General features: G+C 37.2%; 1 protein-coding gene across 6 annotated transcripts in view; it reads left to right on the top strand.

Annotated features, from left to right (window-relative positions):
- The window catches only part of LOC113059339 (E3 ubiquitin-protein ligase UBR5), a 42,473-nt gene extending 25,593 nt beyond the window's left edge, over positions 1 to 16,880 (top strand). For 3 of the 6 annotated variants that reach the window (XM_026227770.1, XM_026227766.1, XM_026227769.1), the window contains 25 exons: positions 67 to 306; positions 1,464 to 1,587; positions 1,671 to 1,782; positions 2,900 to 3,031; positions 3,957 to 4,214; positions 5,382 to 5,650; positions 5,721 to 5,932; positions 6,781 to 7,014; positions 7,104 to 7,177; positions 7,262 to 7,434; positions 7,521 to 7,634; positions 8,316 to 8,533; positions 8,613 to 8,733; positions 8,822 to 9,167; positions 9,364 to 9,451; positions 10,504 to 10,648; positions 10,734 to 10,864; positions 11,795 to 11,855; positions 11,933 to 12,114; positions 12,191 to 12,275; positions 13,320 to 13,475; positions 13,555 to 13,668; positions 14,546 to 14,690; positions 16,055 to 16,140; positions 16,218 to 16,430. In XM_026227770.1, coding sequence (XP_026083555.1) covers positions 67 to 306; positions 1,464 to 1,587; positions 1,671 to 1,782; positions 2,900 to 3,031; positions 3,957 to 4,214; positions 5,382 to 5,650; positions 5,721 to 5,932; positions 6,781 to 7,014; positions 7,104 to 7,177; positions 7,262 to 7,434; positions 7,521 to 7,634; positions 8,316 to 8,533; positions 8,613 to 8,733; positions 8,822 to 9,167; positions 9,364 to 9,451; positions 10,504 to 10,648; positions 10,734 to 10,864; positions 11,795 to 11,855; positions 11,933 to 12,114; positions 12,191 to 12,275; positions 13,320 to 13,475; positions 13,555 to 13,668; positions 14,546 to 14,690; positions 16,055 to 16,140; positions 16,218 to 16,430 — 4,033 coding nt within the window. Of the gene's footprint in view, positions 1 to 66; positions 307 to 1,463; positions 1,588 to 1,670; positions 1,783 to 2,899; positions 3,032 to 3,956; positions 4,215 to 5,381; positions 5,651 to 5,720; positions 5,933 to 6,780; positions 7,015 to 7,103; positions 7,178 to 7,261; positions 7,435 to 7,520; positions 7,635 to 8,315; positions 8,534 to 8,612; positions 8,734 to 8,821; positions 9,168 to 9,363; positions 9,452 to 10,503; positions 10,649 to 10,733; positions 10,865 to 11,794; positions 11,856 to 11,932; positions 12,115 to 12,190; positions 12,276 to 13,319; positions 13,476 to 13,554; positions 13,669 to 14,545; positions 14,691 to 16,054; positions 16,141 to 16,217 lie in introns of all 6 variants that reach the window. The other 3 variants (XM_026227765.1, XM_026227768.1, XM_026227767.1) reach the window with 3 other exon arrangements.
- The last annotated feature ends 815 nt before the right edge of the window (positions 16,881 to 17,695 follow it).

Here is a 17,695-nt window from a genome sequence, read left to right as displayed (position 1 = left end):
AAAAAGTTAGTAGAGTAGTTGGTTTCACACTACTCAGATTCTCTCTCTCTCTTGTGTTTCCTTCAGTAACTTCATCCCGCAGCCCATCGGGAAGTGCAGGCGTGTTTTCCAGGCTCTGTTGCCGTACGCAGTGGAGGAGCTCTGCAATGTGGCCGAGTCTCTGATCGTGCCGGTTCGGATGGGCATCGCTCGGCCCACAGCGCCCTTCACTCTGGCCAGCACCAGCATCGACGCCGTACAGGGCAGCGAAGAGCTCTTCTCTGTGGAGCCGCTGCCACCACGACCCTCTCCAGATCAGTCCAGCAGGTGAGCCATGCTTCAGGAGCACAGAAATCACCGCATCTCCGTGGTTTTCAACTTCCTCCTTGTAGAATAACCCTGTGGTGCATCTGTTACAGTGACAAAGCTTGATTTCAAGCTTTTTGTAGTTTACAGAAACTTAAGTTAGTTTGTCCGTGCATTAAAAGTTGCTACTAAAATAATCATACTTCAGAATTACAGAAATTTCGAAAAAAATAGATACTTTTTTTTTTTTTTTTTTTTTAGTAAGTGAATTTACATTTTCAGTTGTTTGTGGTTTGCTGGATAAGAATTAACAATAAGGACTAAAAGTAAAAAAATTCCTGATGAAAATATTTTAGATTTTTTAACTAGATTAAAAAAAAAAAATTGTACCCAAGATGCATCATATTTGTGACCCTGGACCTTAAAACCCGTCACAAGTGTAATTTTTTTGTTGTTGTTGAGATTTATGCATCATCTGAAAGCTGAAAAATCATCTTTGCATTGCTCTATGGTTTGTAATAATAGGACAATATTCGGCTGAGATACCAATTTTTTAAAATCTATAATCTGAGGGTGCAAAATAATCAAAATAATGAGAAAATCACTTTTAAAGTTGTTCGGGTGAAGTTCTTAGCAATGTATATTACTAATCAAAAAATATTTTGAAACATTTGCGGTTAGGAATTTACTAAATATCATGGAACATGATCATGACTTAATATCCTAATGATTTTTGGCATACAAGAAAAATCGATAATTTTGACCCATACAATGTATTTTTGGTTATTGCTACAGATACACCCCAGAGACTCGAGACTCAAGAGGTTTTGTGCTCCTGGGTTTATTTGCACATCCCTGCATTGCATTGCATTATATATTTTGCCGCCACAATAAAAATAATAGCTGCTTCTATTTTTAAAAACCATTTTAGAGCTAAGAGTAACTAGAAAAAATTAAGAAACGTCAAGCACTTTATCTAAAGAAATATATTTATTTACATGATTTTTTTTTTCAAGCCTAGAAATCACACTCTTAGTTTACGGAGCATTTTTCAATGTTTTTTTCCCACCTTAATGTAAAACATTTAAAGTCGTTAAGACGTAGCTTAAGTTTACACAGAGTATTAAATTGGATCTTATTGAAGCTGTCATTAATGCTGGTGTTGTCCCGTGTTTCAGCTCCAGTCAGTCGGCGTCTTCGTACATCATCAGGAATCCTCAGCCTCGCCGAAGCAGCCAATCACAGACGTCCCGCGGACGAGACGAAGAGCAGGATGATATCGTTTCTGCTGATGTAGAAGAGGTGCAATGCTAGTTCATTTGTTTTAGAGTTGGTTTGTTTGCCTGAAGCGTGCTCTGAATGCTCCTGGATGTTCACCTGTTCAGGTGGAGGTGGTGGAGGGTGTTGCAGGTGAGGAGGATCATCACGATGACCAGGAGGAGCAGGGCGAGGAGAACGCAGAGGTCGAAGGGCAGCATGATGAGCACGATGAAGACGGTGAACACTCTTCACAGCAAATCTGACTCGGAAATCACACGATAATGAAGCTCCCAAAACACATTACAGTAGGGTTGAGTGATTAATCAATATTTATCTGAAAAAATTAACCTGTTAACTGCCAACTGGACACTCGGTGGGACGCCTACGTTTACTTCACTGTATTACATTAAATCCTAATCTAATAATGACAAACTGTATATCGTTGGAAAGGTCTAAGACTCCTAAATAGATATTTTACCAAACCCATATACAAACTTCTGACCTTTTGTGGAAAAAAATTAAAAGTCTTCTTTGTTGCCTTTTTCTCGATCACACTTTTTGGAAATCATCAGAAATTATATATCACGTGAAAACTTAAAATCTCAAATTTCGTCCTTTTGAAACCCATTTTAAATTCAAACACTGCATTACAGTGAAAATGGTACATCAAAATCATGTTACAAAATGTTTTCAGTCATGAATTATAAAAATTTAGGTTTGGATCATGCACTTTCCAAGTCTATGTTCAAATATGTGAGTCACAGGTTAAAGGTTAAAGGTCTTAACAATAAACAACCAAAAAATAGTCTGATTCAACCCAAAGAAAATGTGATAGAAATAATGCTTTTTAAAAGATAATGTAGACCTCACATTAAAAATAATAATAATAGTATAAGGTATATAATATATCATGGATATTTTATTTATGTTTTAATTTATATCAAGTTCTTGTGCTTATTTAACTAAAAAAAAAAATCTTGTGAACACATTAAATTAGACATAATTTAAGATAAATTGTAAAAAAAAAAATTGGGGCACCAGAAAAAATTAAAAGCTAAGATTTTCAGTAAGCTATATGTGATGGATTTTCTTTCTATTACTGGTATGAAGTGATTATTGTGATAAATATCGAATGATATGGGAAAAAAAAATACTGTGATGGTTGTTTTGCGCACATTGCCCAGACCTTACATGGCAGAGCATTTCCTGAGTTTTTGTATCACCTGGGGAAAAACACAAGTATATTAGAAACACTGGTGCTGCTCGTTGTGCTTTTCATCTAGAAGTCAACCATTTCTTCTGTTAATGAGGCTGAGGTCACAATCTCTATTTTTTTTTTTTTGTGTGTGTGCAGGGAGCGACATGGAGCTGGATTTATTGGCAGCTGCGGAGACTGAGAGTGACAGCGAGAGTAATCATAGCAATCAGGATAACGCCAGCGGCCGCAGGAGCGTAGTGACCGCAGCCACCGCCGGATCTGAAGCAGGTGCATCACTTTCACACAACTGCAGCACTTTCTGGAATTGTGGCACTCCATCTTGTTTTGTTTCGCCCTCTGCATTACCTACTGAGTGTACAAGGACCATAAACTCCATGTTATACATGTAGAATTACATTTAGTGGGTCAAACAGTCAATTTTTCTTATTTCCTATCAAGTCAGGTGCCTTTTGCTGCCTACTTATACTGTGCCCTAAAAGTATGTACTCGCTTTGTGAAGAAAAAGTACATACTATTGAGTATACAGAAGAGTAGTACGCAAGCTTCGTCACTGCTGCTGCTTTAATTTAGTAACATGCATTCTGTCACGGTTTAAACTGACCTGTCAATCATCTTGTCACATCATGCACATGTCATTTAATTTGATTTCCTGCCGTATTGGAGAGAAATGAAGAGGCACGTTGATCTGCTAGTCGCAGGTCTATCATGCAGAGAACTCTTCTCATGAGTTTTCGTGATGATGCATTTTAAATTTAATGACCAAACGTATCATTATAAAAGTTCAGTGTTGCTGCAGATGAAATGAATAACATTAATATTTTCATCAGGTTATATATTGATTATTAATCGCTCAAATCCCTTTCTCTATCCGTCCGTCGGTCTCGCGTATATCCGCCATGTTTGTAGTTTAACACTTTTTATGCGAGTTTGCAAGTAAACGCTGTATCTGCTGTTCCATAAGCGCCACCTGCTGTCAGAAAGTGAAATTGCGTCCCATTCAGCCCGTCTGCTGTTTTTGTCTCGTTCAGATGTTTTATGTAGCATAATTGCCTTAGTTTGTTTATATGAAGAGATGTCTTTTATTTGTGGTGTTTATTTATTTGACACGTCAATCACTTTCACTGTGAACCATTGCATAACAAGAATAAAGAGTGAGTGCATTTGATAATAATTGCGTAACTTCTACCTGCAGGTGCCAGCAGCGTTCCTGCTTTCTTCTCCGAGGACGACTCCCAGTCGAATGACTCCAGTGACTCGGACAGCAGCAGCAGTCAGAGCGACGATGTGGATCAGGAGACTTTCCTGTTGGACGAGCCTCTAGAGAGAACCACGGGCTCGGCGCATGCTAACAGTGCGGCCCAGGCGCCGCGGTCCATGCAGTGGGCCGTACGCACGACACCCAGCCAGCGTTCCTCCGGCGGCGCCCCGTCCAGCTCATCCACACCCGCTGGTCAGTGTCTCACTCCACCCGTCCAAGGAAAAGGGATGACCAGATTTTACAGAAAATAAAATTGCATTGAAGTCGCATCTTATAATTGCATTCATAAATTATGTAAAACCCCAAAAAGAAAAAAGATAATCATGCGTTTTAGTTTCTCTCAATGTTGCATTCTAAATACTGTATTTTCCGGACTATAAGTCACACTTTTTTTCATAGTTTGGCTGGTCCTGCGACTTCTAGTCAGGTGCGACTTATTTATTTGACATGAACCAAGATAAAACATTACCGTCTCCAGTCGCCAGAGGGCGCTCTATGCTGCTCAGTTCTCCTGTAGTCTACACTGAAGACATAGAGCGCCCTCTTGTGGCTGGAGATGGTAATGTTTTATCTTGGTTCTTGGTTCTAAATGTGACTTATAGTCCAGTGCGACTTTTTTTCCTCGTCATGACGTATTTTTGGACTGATGCGACTTAAACTCAGATGCGACTTATAGTCCGAAAAATACGGTATATTGGTGCATTCAAGTTGGTCTTTATAGATAGTCAATTTTATTGTATTTAATGAAATTATAAAAAATATTTTTACAATTAAACTAGCCAAGTTGCATTTACAAAATATGACCGCTCTGTACAATTGTGGATGGATATATACAGTTTTATTATACATGCATACCTAACACCTTAGTAAATCAAATTAAAAAACACATTTGATGTGCAATCATTCAAATTATAATATTTTGTAGAAGTTGTTAAAAGTCTTACAAAGGTATTTAAAGAACAGTTTTTATCCTTTTAATGATATTTTCTGTATTATTTTAGTGTTATGTAATATTAAAGTATTTATTTCGGATTAGATTTTATTTTAACATTTTCAGTTTAACTTAATTTTTTTTTTTTTTTTACATTTCGTCACTTCACCCAAAAATGAAAATGCAGCAAAATTAAATTCATAAAACAAAAAAAAAAGTTAGTTTTGCTTATTTTCTGTTAACATTGACAACATTATTTTTCATTGACGTTGCAGTCTTGACCTGAATGCATCGAATGTCACAATTACCTCTTCAGCTTGTAAAAACTTCCTGCTAGGATTTGAATGCACCATAATTCGCAGCACGTTTCAGATGATAATTTGATGGTAATTTAATCTCACTAGCAGTAATTCTAATGCCTCCTCCAGCGAGCTCCACGGGCCTGATCTACATCGATCCTTCAAACCTGCGCCGCAGCAGTGCCATCAGCACCAGCGCAGCCGCCGCAGCAGCAGCTCTGGAGGCCAGTAACTCCAGCAGCTACCTGACCTCCGCCAGCAGCCTGGCTCGAGCCTACAGCATCGTCATCCGCCAGATCTCTGACCTCATGAGCCTCATCCCCAAATACAACCACCTGGTCTACACGCAGTACCCCGCTGCCGTCAAACTCAGCTATCAGGACGCCGTCAATCTGCAGGTGAGTCGCCCGGCCTTCCAAAATCAGACTGCGGTGAAGCCGGAGTACTGATGATGATGTCACTCTGCAGAACTTCGTGGAGGATAAGTTGATCCCCACCTGGAACTGGATGGTGTCCATCATGGATTCGACTGAAGCGCAGCTGCGTTACGGTTCTGCTCTGTCCTCGGCCGGTGATCCTGGACACCCGAGTCACCCGCTGCACGCTTCACAGCACACGGGACGCCGAGAGCGCATGACGCCGCGAGAGGAGGCCAGTCTACGCACCCTGGAAGGTCGAAGGTGAGTCTTTTGGGCATTGGGTGCTTCTGTCACCGTTTACTCAGATTTTGAGGTTGTATATGAGAATGTTGGTAGCCAAACAGTTGACGGTAGCCATTGACTTCCACAGTATGGAAAAAAAAAACACTGTCTATGGAGTCTATGGCTACCGTCAATTGTTTGGTTACTAACATTTTTCAAAATATCATCTTTTGTTTTCAACAGTAGAAAGAAACTCGTATGGGTTTGGAGCGACATGAGAATGAGTAAACGATGAGTTTTTTTTTTTTTTTGTCTGTATGAATTAAAAAATGAGAATTTTCTAATTTCTGTGGTTCCCTCGACAAAAACCCAATATAATTTTATAGCTTGTCATTTTGTAGCTTGTGGATTAACTTTTATTTTTATTAATTTTTGTTTTATTTTATACTTTAAGAAGTTTTATTTTAGTTTTTTAATGCTTTTTTTTTTCTTTTTTTATTTAGTTTTGTTTTAGTTTTGTTTAATTTAAAAAAAAATGATTATAGTTTTTAAATTTTTTTTTGTTTTAGTTTTATATTTGTTTTAGTTTTTAGTTTCCTTTTTCAATTTTATTTTTGTTTTTTTAATTCATTTATTTTTTATTTTTTTTTTATTTATTATTTTTTTTTAAATCTTATGTAGTGTTTTTTTGTGTGTGTGTGTAATCTGGAGTGTTTTATATTGTAGAATAAAATGTGCAATATTTTTGTCATTTAACCAAACACCCATTGACTTCAGTATGATGGAGTCAGACGTGCTAAAATGCTAATTCCCTGGTTTTGACCTACAAGCGCATCACTCCTGCAGCTCTCTATTTCCGTATTATAACTTCCCTCTCCGTGTCCCAGGCGTGCAGCAACTCTTCTGACGGCTCGTCAGGGGATGATGTCGGCTCGAGGAGACTTCCTGAACTACGCTCTGTCTCTGATGCGTTCCCATAATGACGAGCATTCAGACGTTCTTCCTGTGCTGGATGTGTGTTCGCTCAAACACGTGGCGTACGTCTTCCAGGCGCTCATCTACTGGATTAAAGCCATGAATCTGCAGACGACCCTCGACACCACTCAGATTGACAGGAAGAGGTGAACACAAGTCAATATAACACTCTTTGTCCTGATCTGTTTGATTGTGTATTGTGTTCTCTCTAAACGATGTTCTCTTCCCGTTTCAGGAATCGTGAGCTGCTGGAGCTCGGTCTGGACAACGAGGACTCGGAGCACGAGAACGACGAGGACACCAATCAGAGTGAGTTCAGCACCGATGTTTTAAGAGTCGCCTCTCGAGCCGAAGTGGACCAATCAAACTGCTCTGTTCCTCCGGACTCCTCAGGCTCCTCCCTGCAGGACAAGGACGAGGACTCGCTCCCTGCTGAGACCGGACAGCACCATCCCTTTTTCCGCCGCTCGGACTCCATGACCTTCCTGGGATGCATCCCTCCCAATCCTTTCGAAGTGCCCCTCGCCGAAGCCATTCCTCTGGCGGACCAGCCGCATCTCCTGCAGGTCAGCGCTGTCCTGTCCTTCACTAGAGGGGGTTTGTGATGTCCTTCCTGTCTGTAACCCTGCTGTTCGTCCTCTTCCTCTCGCAGCCTAACGCTAGGAAGGAGGACTTGTTTGGAAGACCAAGTCAGGGTCTGTATTCATCTTCGTACATGGCCAGTAAAGGCCTGACGGATCTGAGTGTGGACATGAATTGCTTGCAGGTAAACATGACTCTATTTATTTATTTATTTATTTTTACAATACTGAAAATTGGTGCATTTTTCATAAAAAGTTATTTTAAGTACATTTCCAATGCATTTTTTAAATGCCAAATTGTATTGTCCTCTTTGTGTGTTTGTGTGTTTAAATGCTTTTTTTAATTTATTCAAATACATGTAAGCCTACCCACTTTTAATTTCATTTAAATTTTGTGTAGTTTTGTTTTAGCTTTATGTAGTTTCTGTTTTATTTTGATTAGATTTAGTTTAGTTTTAAATGTTTTATTGCTTTTTTATATTTTATTTAATTTGTATATGTAGTTTTATTTTAAATGCATTTACAATTTATTTTTTATATTTGAATATAATATATCATTATTTAAAATTTATGTAAACATTTATATAAAACATTTTTATATTTTAGTTTTACTTTAAATAAAAATGCATTTAAATAAAAAAAATATTTAAAAATAAAAAAATATTTTTTATTATATATATATATAAATTATTATTTTTTTTTTTAATTTTTTTTTTATTTAAATGCAAATAAAATATCTATATATATATATATTTTGCAAAACCTATGTTAGTTTCTCAGTGCAGTAAGAAATGCAGTTCTCAAAAACAGTGAGAAGTAAAACAGTATTTTTTACAATATTTTACTACGGGTAATTCTCATCCCAGATTCTACCCACAAAGATGTCGTATTCGGCGAACATGAAGAACGTGATGAGGATGGAGTCTCGTCAGAGGGTCGGCGAGGGGCAGACGGCTGCGGAGCAGGACATGGACGCGTCTAAACCCGGCCCTTCCCCTCATGATCTGGCGGCTCAGTTAAAGAGCAGCCTGCTCGCTGAGATCGGTTTGACCGAGAGCGACGGCCCGCCGCTTCCCACGTTCATGTGAGTCCACACACTCACAGCTTCAATCAAACAGCTGCCAATGACTTCTTTAGTGACACGTCTGGTCGGTCTCCTCCAGTCCTCACTGCAGCTTCATGGGGATGGTGATCTCTCACGACATGCTGCTCGGCCGCTGGCGGCTTTCCCTGGAGCTGTTCGGACGCGTCTTCATGGAGGACGTCGGAGCAGAACCGGGATCTGTGAGTACGGCTCATTCCTGCGCTGCCTGTCAAGCTGTTTCGTTCCCAGCGTTAAACCTCTGCTTTGCTCGGGTGGTGGGGGGGACAGATCCTGACTGAACTGGGTGGGTTCGAGGTGAAGGAGTCCAAGTTTCGGCGTGAGATGGAGAAGCTGAGGAACCTGCAGTCTCGTGATCTGGCTCTGGAGGTGGACCGCGACCGAGAGCAGCTCATCCAGCAGACCATGCGGCAGATCAACGCTCACTTCGGCCGCCGCTGCACCACCACACCGATGGCAGTGCACCGCGTCAAAGTGACCTTCAAGGATGAACCTGGAGAGGGCAGCGGAGTGGCACGCAGCTTTTACACGGCCATCGCTCAGGCCTTCCTCTCCAACGACAAGCTGCCCAACCTGGACTGTGTTCAGAGCGTCAGCAAGGGGATGCAGGCTAGCAGTGAGTATTGGTGTTAGTTACTGATTTTAGCCCTTTTTAGACTTTTATTTTTATTTATTTTTTAAGCATAATTTGATGTTTTTCATCCTCGATGCCTTTTATTTTTCTGATTTGTTCAAATTTGTAAAAAAAATTTTTTCCCAGTATATAATATTTTTTGGGTCTGCGAGTGATATTGGTGTGTGTGTGTGTGCAGATCTCATGCAGCGTCTGAGGAACAGAGACCGTGAGCGTGAGAGGAGGAGCGGAGGACTGAGAGCTGCATCCAGACGAGACCGTGACAGGTATATCTTTTTTATTTTTTTAAATAAAACCATTGTTTATAATTGTTTAATACTGAAGATAATCTCTTATTATATATTGATGTATTTTCTGGTGGAATAAATGTTAAGTAATATTAATGTTTATTAATGTTTTTTTGAAATAATACTATTTAAAAATATTTAATTATTTAAAATTATTGATAATCTTTTATGATATATTCATGTATTTTCTGGAAATTTATATTTTCTTCAAAAAATAAAATTCAGCAATATCTTAATTTAAAATGATGATGATTATTATATATATATATATATATATATATATATATATATATATATATATATATATATATATATATATACCTTTTTTTTGTAATAAATTGAAGCTGCAATAAATTGAAGCTGTATTTTATGGAGATTTTTAAAAACACTATTATAAAAAATTATTTCATGTTATTTTGTTTTATAAGGTCATCTTTCATGATATATCAATGTATTTTCTGACAAAGAAAATGTAAGCAGTTTTTTTTTTGTTTTTTTTTTGAATGCAATTATTTTAAATTATTATTAAAAAAAAAAGAATCTTTTTGGATATATTCATGTGTTTTCTGGAAAAATAAATGTAAACAGTATTATGAATTGTTAGTTTTTTTTTTTTGTTTAAATGCATTTATTTAAAAGTATAATTAAAAATAAACCTTTTATTAAATATTCATGCGTTTAAATTTTTTTTTTTTTTTGAGCAATACTATTAATTTAGTTGGGATTCATTTTTTTATTTAAAATTTAATTGAATACAAAAAGATTATAAACCTAGATTTTTATTTTATCTGTTTTCTTTTCATTTATTATACAATAAACAAAAGCAAAAAAAAAAACCCTTGCTCTCTTCTTTTTCTATTCGGTTTTCTTTTTATTCATTACATTATTTAAAATCCCTTGCTACGTGTTCTGCGTTTAAGCTAACAGACTTGTTATAGCACTTATATTTCAGCGTCTGCTAAATGACTAATTTTATTTCTATATAATAATTCCTGAAGCCCTACGTTAGTTCTTCCACACTGTTCTTGCAGGGACTCGAGGAGACAGCTGTCGATCGACACACGGCCGTTCAGACCTGCATCAGAAGGAAACCCGAGTGATGAACCAGAGCCTCTTCCGGCTCACAGACAAGCTCTAGGAGAGAGACTTTACCCTCGAGTGCACGCCATGCAGCCGGTACACACCAGCGCAGCCAGCAGGATTCATGAACACGGGGCTTTGAGAAGCTGATGTAGTGTGTGACCTGTGCTCTTCTCTACAGGCTTTTGCCAGTAAGATCACGGGGATGCTGCTGGAGCTCTCTCCCGCTCAGCTGCTGCTGCTCCTGGCCAGTGAGGACTCGCTCAGAGCCCGTGTGGAAGAAGCCATGGAGCTCCTCATCACTCACGGAAGGTCAGTCATCTCCACACACCTGTCAGGAACATGTGCCGCTCAGATTTCACACAAAAAACACCTTTTTTTCCCCTCTTTTATTTTATTTATTTATTTTTTTTACAGCATTTGAAAAAAAAAAAGTAAATATTTATTTATAAATGTATTTATTTATAAATATTTATAAATTCATTTATACATATTTATAAATTTATGAATATTTATGCATATTTATTTATACATATTTATATTTATTTATAATAATATATATATATATGTATATGTAATTTATATTTATATATATATATATATATATATATATATATATATATATATAAATTACATTTTATTTATGTAACTTAATTTGTAATTATAGTAGTTCATGTAAATATTAACCACTAATATTTTATATTTGTTAAATAGTGTAATTAATCACATAATCATTAAATACTACTAAATGAGTTACATTTTTTAAATGATTAAATACTATATTAAATATATACTATAATATCATAAAAATAAATTGCATAATTTTGAACCTAATTACTGTTATTTATAGTATTTGATATATTTAGGAAATACATATATAATTATAGTATTTATTAATGTAAATATTAACACATTGTAATATTTTATAATTGTAGAACAGTCTAATTAAAATCACATAATTATAAAATACTATGATTAAATACTATAATATTATTAAATGTATATGAACCCAATTATTTAATCTATTTAATAAGCATATAATTGAACAATTATTAACTAGTATAATTAAAATAAATGAATATCTTAATTTGATACTATAATAAAAAAAACTTGTCTTATTTATTATTATTATTAGTATTTAAAAATGCACCTTATTAAATGTATGCATTTATTCATTGTTTAGCATTTGATTGTGATGTTTTTTTTTTAATGCACATGAATGATCTTCTCTCTCTTGCGCAGGGAGAACGGCGCGGACAGTATCCTGGACCTCGGCCTCCTCGACACTCCTGAGAAAGCACAGGTATGTCTCTTCTCTGGTCCGTTTGCATCAGGATGGATTGAGCATATGTATGGTCTGATGTAAGTGTGATGTTCCAGCAGCAGGAGAACAGAAAGAGGCACGGTTCGACCCGCAGTGTGGTAGACATGGAGCTGGACGACCCTGATGACGGGGATGATAACGCTCCTCTGTTCTACCAACCGGGAAAGAGGGGTTTCTACTCGCCCCGTCCGGGCAAGAACACGGAGGCCAGGCTCAACTGCTTCCGAAACATCGGCAGGTACGAGAGACGCACTCACCTGAGCATCTGTGTGAGACTGAACCTCAAACTAATGCCCCTGACCCTCTGCCTCCAGGATACTTGGCTTGTGTCTGCTCCAGAATGAGCTTTGCCCCATCACCCTCAACAGACACGTCATCAAGGTGCTGCTCGGCAGGAAGGTGAATATCTCAGTGTCATAGAGAGGTTTGGCTATAAAAAAAAAAAAAAAATCAAATTCTATTACATTTTTCTGTATTCTGCTTTAATGGTTAAATTAAATTTTACTAAAAGCATGTCTAATTAAACTTGAATATGACGTTAAATTGTGAGTTTCATGATTTTTAATTAACTACACATGCTTTTTGATTACTAAAATGTAATTAAACAATTAAAATGGAAAGATAATAATTTAATTAAGGGTGGAAAAATATGGGCTGCGATTAATATTTTGATCATGCAATTAAAGTTTAACAAAATTTGTTCTTTTATTGCCCTATGACATCTTTATTTTAGTGGTACTTTCTTCCCCAAATTTTGTATTAAACCATTAAACTAAAAAATGTAACAAAAAACATAAAACATTTCACAGGGCACAACAATGATATTTTTGTTGTTAAATTTAACAAATTTATTAAAAGTATAAAAAAAGACCTTTTTAGGACACTGTGAAATCTTTTTTTTTTTAATTATTATTATTTTTTTTACCGAAATCTGTTCCCAGTTTAAATTTTTCTGGATACCATTTTAATAAAATTAATAGTAAAAAGGCATGTCTAATTAATTGAAAACAATTTATTCAAAGTGTTAAGTTTCATGATTTCAATTCTTTTTGATAACTAATATTTAATTAAAACATTAAAGTGGAGAACACAGAAGGTGGAAAAAAAATAAAAGCTCTTTTTTTATGCAAATTAAAATTATTATTATTTTTTTAAAAGGCCCTATGGAATTAATTTTTATTTTTTCCAGAATCTATTTAAATGTTTGTGTTCCGTTTTAATGGAATAATTAAATTCATAATCAAAAAGCATGTCTAATCAGGTACGTTTGTTGACTGATTTATAATTTAACACAAAATTAAAGATGGTGGATTTGAGAAACAATTTGACATTTGAATTGATCTAAAATGAAAATGTAAAACTAAAGTTGCTTTTAAACTGTAAATATAGTCAGATTGCAGGGAAGTAATACTGAGGCTCGTTCTCTTCTTCTCTTGTCTGCAGGTCAACTGGCACGACTTTGCGTTCTTCGATCCAGTGATGTACGAGAGTTTGCGGCAGCTGATTCGTCACTCTCAGACCGAGGAGGCGGAGGCTGTGTTTGCAGCGATGGACCTGGCCTTCGCCATCGACCTCTGCAAGGAGGAAGGATCTGGACAGGTAACGGCTCCAGCCTCTCTGTGTCAGCGGTAGAGCTACGTCTGTGCTCGTGACTGAAGGTTTGCTTCTGCTTCTGCAGGTGGAGCTCCTGTCCGGTGGGGTCAACATGCCTGTGACGCCTCTGAACGTGTACGAGTACGTGAGGAGATACGCAGAGCACCGCATGCTGGTGGTGGCAGAACAGCCTCTGCATGTGAGTAACGTCTCCGAGAGCTGTGCATGCTCTAGAAGGAGCTGTAACTGTCCAGATAATCTTTTACATTCATGCATCTGACAGATGCGTTTATGCAAGCTGAACAGTTTTTCAGCGCATGCATTCCCTGATACAGCTGTCAAATATTCGTCGAATTTAAAAGAAAAACGCATTAATTTTAGGTGTGCATTAAAGAGGCAGCCTTATCAGTGGTGCATGAGATGTGATGACGATGCAAGTATCAAAATCTTGTTTACTTAAAACTGAAACCAAGCCGTTCTCACAGAATCCATATTACATGCATTTTCTAGAGGGACGTCTATCGCCTTTGCACTTGCGTCTCGCACAAGAGAGATGCATGTTTAGAAATCCATGTAACATTAATGCAAGTTCAACTTTAAAGAGACTTAATGAAGGTTTTTCCCCGATCCCGCTGCAACTCATGTTTTTAAATAAAAATGTACTCGTATGCATGCATAATTAAATGCAAAGCCAACCATGATGCTGTTATGTTTATAATGGTTTAAGCAACTCTTATAATTGGTTTCTAAACATTTCCACAGATAGTCATGTTATCTTATGCTTTGAATAAACGTGCATTAGGAATATTTTGCTGGATGCATCATCTTGTGGTTTCAGAAGAGAAGCCGAAATCCTTTCTTCACCCTAACTGAAACTATGCATTTTTGATTCAAATATAATAATAATAATAAAAAAAAATCAGTTTTTCAGTTATTTTGACAGCTCTTATTGCCTGTGAATCGAAGCCATGCCTCTACTGTTAGTTACACTAGCGCTGTGAGACATTATCTTGCTTTGAGGTAGTGCCAGAAATGGAGAGAGATGCAGAAATGTAAGTGAAGATGTTGTTTTGCAGGCCATGCGCAAGGGTCTTCTGGATGTGCTTCCGAAGAACGCTCTGGAGGACCTGACGGCGGAGGACTTCAGACTGCTGGTCAACGGCTGTGGAGAAGTGAACGTCCAGATGCTCATCAGTTTCACCTCTTTCAATGACGAGTCAGGTGCGTGCTTGAATTCAGAATGATTTGATAAAACGTTACAGGGTTTGCACGTGTAATCTTTAATCAGTGACCAGGCTTTTAGCCCCCTTTTGATTGACAGGTGCTCGGACCAATCACAACACTGAATGACCTCTGCTCAAGCGGCATGTGAACTGATCATCTCTTTCTCTTTATTACTAGTTATAGCATGAAATAAACATGAATGAACATCTGAGATATGTCGTCTCAACTTTGAAAAGACGACAGGGCTTCATAACTGCACTGACGTTAGTCAAACAGAATGATGGATTCAGTGTTATGATTGGTCCAATCACCTGTCAATCAAACTCCCGTCAAAGGGTGAAATCCCTCCCTACATTCCAGAAGCTTTCACTCGGATATACATCACTAAGTTGCATCCCGAATCTAAATCAAGATGCATTTACTTGTAATGCAAAATGAAGATATCAAAGTCCTGTTTTCTGAGGAATTGAGAACCAAAACCAAATCTTTTTTGTTACTTGAAAAATAATAATTTAAATTTTTTTTTTTTTTTTTTTTTTGCTTAATTTGATGTATTAAAATAAATTGGACTAAAAATGTAACTAAAATAAAACTATATAGACATAAAAAATTAATTTAAATGCCAAAAGCACACAAAATTGCTCAAACTTTAGCAAATTAAAATGAAAACTGAAAATATTAAATGCTAAACTAATTCAATATATTCAAGTTGTGTTCAACACATTGGGATGCAAGCTGAGCTTTACTCTCAGATCTTTAATACTATACTCCAATATTTCACACACAATTTTTATAAAAAATAAAATAAAATGCATAGACATTTTAATAAATTTCCCAAGTTTCACCATCTAATAACAAAACAAAAAACGCTACTTTTTATTATTTTTATTTTTATTTTTTTAGAACGTGACCCTGGAGCACAATAAATAACATATTGTATGAGTCAAAATAGATTTTTCTTTTATGCCAAAAATCATAAGAATATTAAGTAAAGATCATGTTCCATAAAGATATTTAGTAAGTTTCTAACTGTAAATGTATCAAAACTTTTATTTTTGATTAGTAACATGCATTGCAAAGAACTTAATTTGGACAACTTTAAAGATGATTTTATTATTATTTATTTAATTTTTTAGCACCCTCAGATTCCAGATTTTGTAATAGTTCTATCTCGACCAAATATTGTCCTTTCCTAACAAACCATACATCAATGGAAAGATTATTTATCCAGCTTTCAGATGATGCATAAATATCACTTAACTTGTTCTGTGGTCACAAATAAATCTGACGCATTTGTTCGAGGAACGAGGTTTGTGTGCTCTGCTTGATTTGATCCGGTGTGGTTTGGATCGAACCTGCAGGTGAGAATGCAGAGAAGCTGCTGCAGTTCAAGCGCTGGTTCTGGTCCATCGTTGAGAAGATGAGCATGACGGAGCGCCAGGACCTGGTACGTTGTGTCTTCCTTTTCCTCTATTCATTTAAGCCTACAGCAGATGTTAATGCATCGGTGCGTGCCGCCCGCAGGTGTACTTCTGGACGTCCAGCCCGTCTCTTCCGGCCAGTGAAGAAGGCTTCCAGCCCATGCCCTCCATCACCATCCGGCCGCCGGACGACCAGCACCTTCCCACCGCCAACACCTGCATCTCTCGCCTCTACGTGCCACTCTACTCTTCCAAACAGATTCTCAAACAGAAACTTTTACTAGCCATCAAGACCAAGAACTTCGGTTTTGTGTAGTCGAACGAACCCCGTTTAATCGTTGTGTAATATTACTAGTTCCATTTTTGTAGATTTATTTTTTGTCTATACGATTTTATGAAACTTAAAGTGCTGTTGCGTCCCTGGCAGTCTTTGTTTTTGGTCTGCGTTGCAAACGTTGGACGTCCGCTGTCCGAGTATTACGCAGCATTCCTGCATTGGCTTTTGTAAAGTTGAAGCCTGCAGCTCTATTGGCTTGAACTGTAACTTCGGCCTGACTGTAAACTGACCGCCAAACCCTGCCAAAGATGACCGCAGGAATTATTTAAAGAAAAAGCAAGCGTACACTGTGATTGATGATTTTTTTTTCCCCTGCCCTTAACATAAATATTACTATCACTGAGCGTTCACTGCTGCCTTTGTGGAAAGTCATTTTTTCTTGTATAGAGGGAGTAGGGAATTTCAGAAATAAACTTGGATGCAAACTAGTGTTGTCCTGCTGCGTCTTTAAGTGCTTCATAGTTAATGCATTGAACAATACGTTTTTACAGCATTTATTAACCTTTGATAATGATTTGATAACTGTTTGCATATGCATTTTATTTTTATTTTAACCCCTTTGCGTGCAAACATCGCTGACGGCCCCAGTTTATTATTGTTTCACTTTCACAGCACATTAAACATCACTGTCTTACTTCATCTGGACAAACTGTGCATCAATGGAAAGTTTAAAGACTCAAGCTTCGATATTTGACCAATATTTTGATAAAACATTGTTGCAGTGACAGATATTTAGTGATTTATGTCAGGAGTGCAAAATAATAAATCCGTATTATGCCACATTTTGAATAGAAATTCACAACTCCCTCATATTCAGTCACGTCAAGAGCGGTTTATTTGTGTTCACATAGACTCACTGAACAGCGTCAATAAGGATTTACAGACCAAAGATGCATATCTGCGGAGATATATGGATATATTTACTGATGTTTACTTCATATTTCTTCAGACAGAATCGTCATTTCTATTCATTTTCCACGGATTTACGCGATCAGATGATAAACAGCCTCTCCCAGCGATCTCTGTGTGCGTGCAGTAGTCACAGCTCGTGCGGTGTGTGACTCAGACTCTGATTGGGTCTTTCAAACGTCAATCTTACAGTTTCATATCTGGACACCGCCCCATCGTGTCACATGCTTCCTGCACACTTCCTGGTAGTTATCTGGCCAAAACAACACTGAAACACCTCTGTACACACAAAATATCCGAATAATAAACCCGCGATTACGATAGTAAAGCTTGGT

Source organism: Carassius auratus, chromosome 41 (genome assembly GCF_003368295.1).
Source record: "Carassius auratus strain Wakin chromosome 41, ASM336829v1, whole genome shotgun sequence".
In the NCBI taxonomy this organism is placed as follows: Eukaryota; Metazoa; Chordata; class Actinopteri; order Cypriniformes; family Cyprinidae; genus Carassius; species Carassius auratus.
Note: the sequence above shows the minus strand (reverse complement) of the source record. Positions and strands in the feature narration are given on the sequence as shown.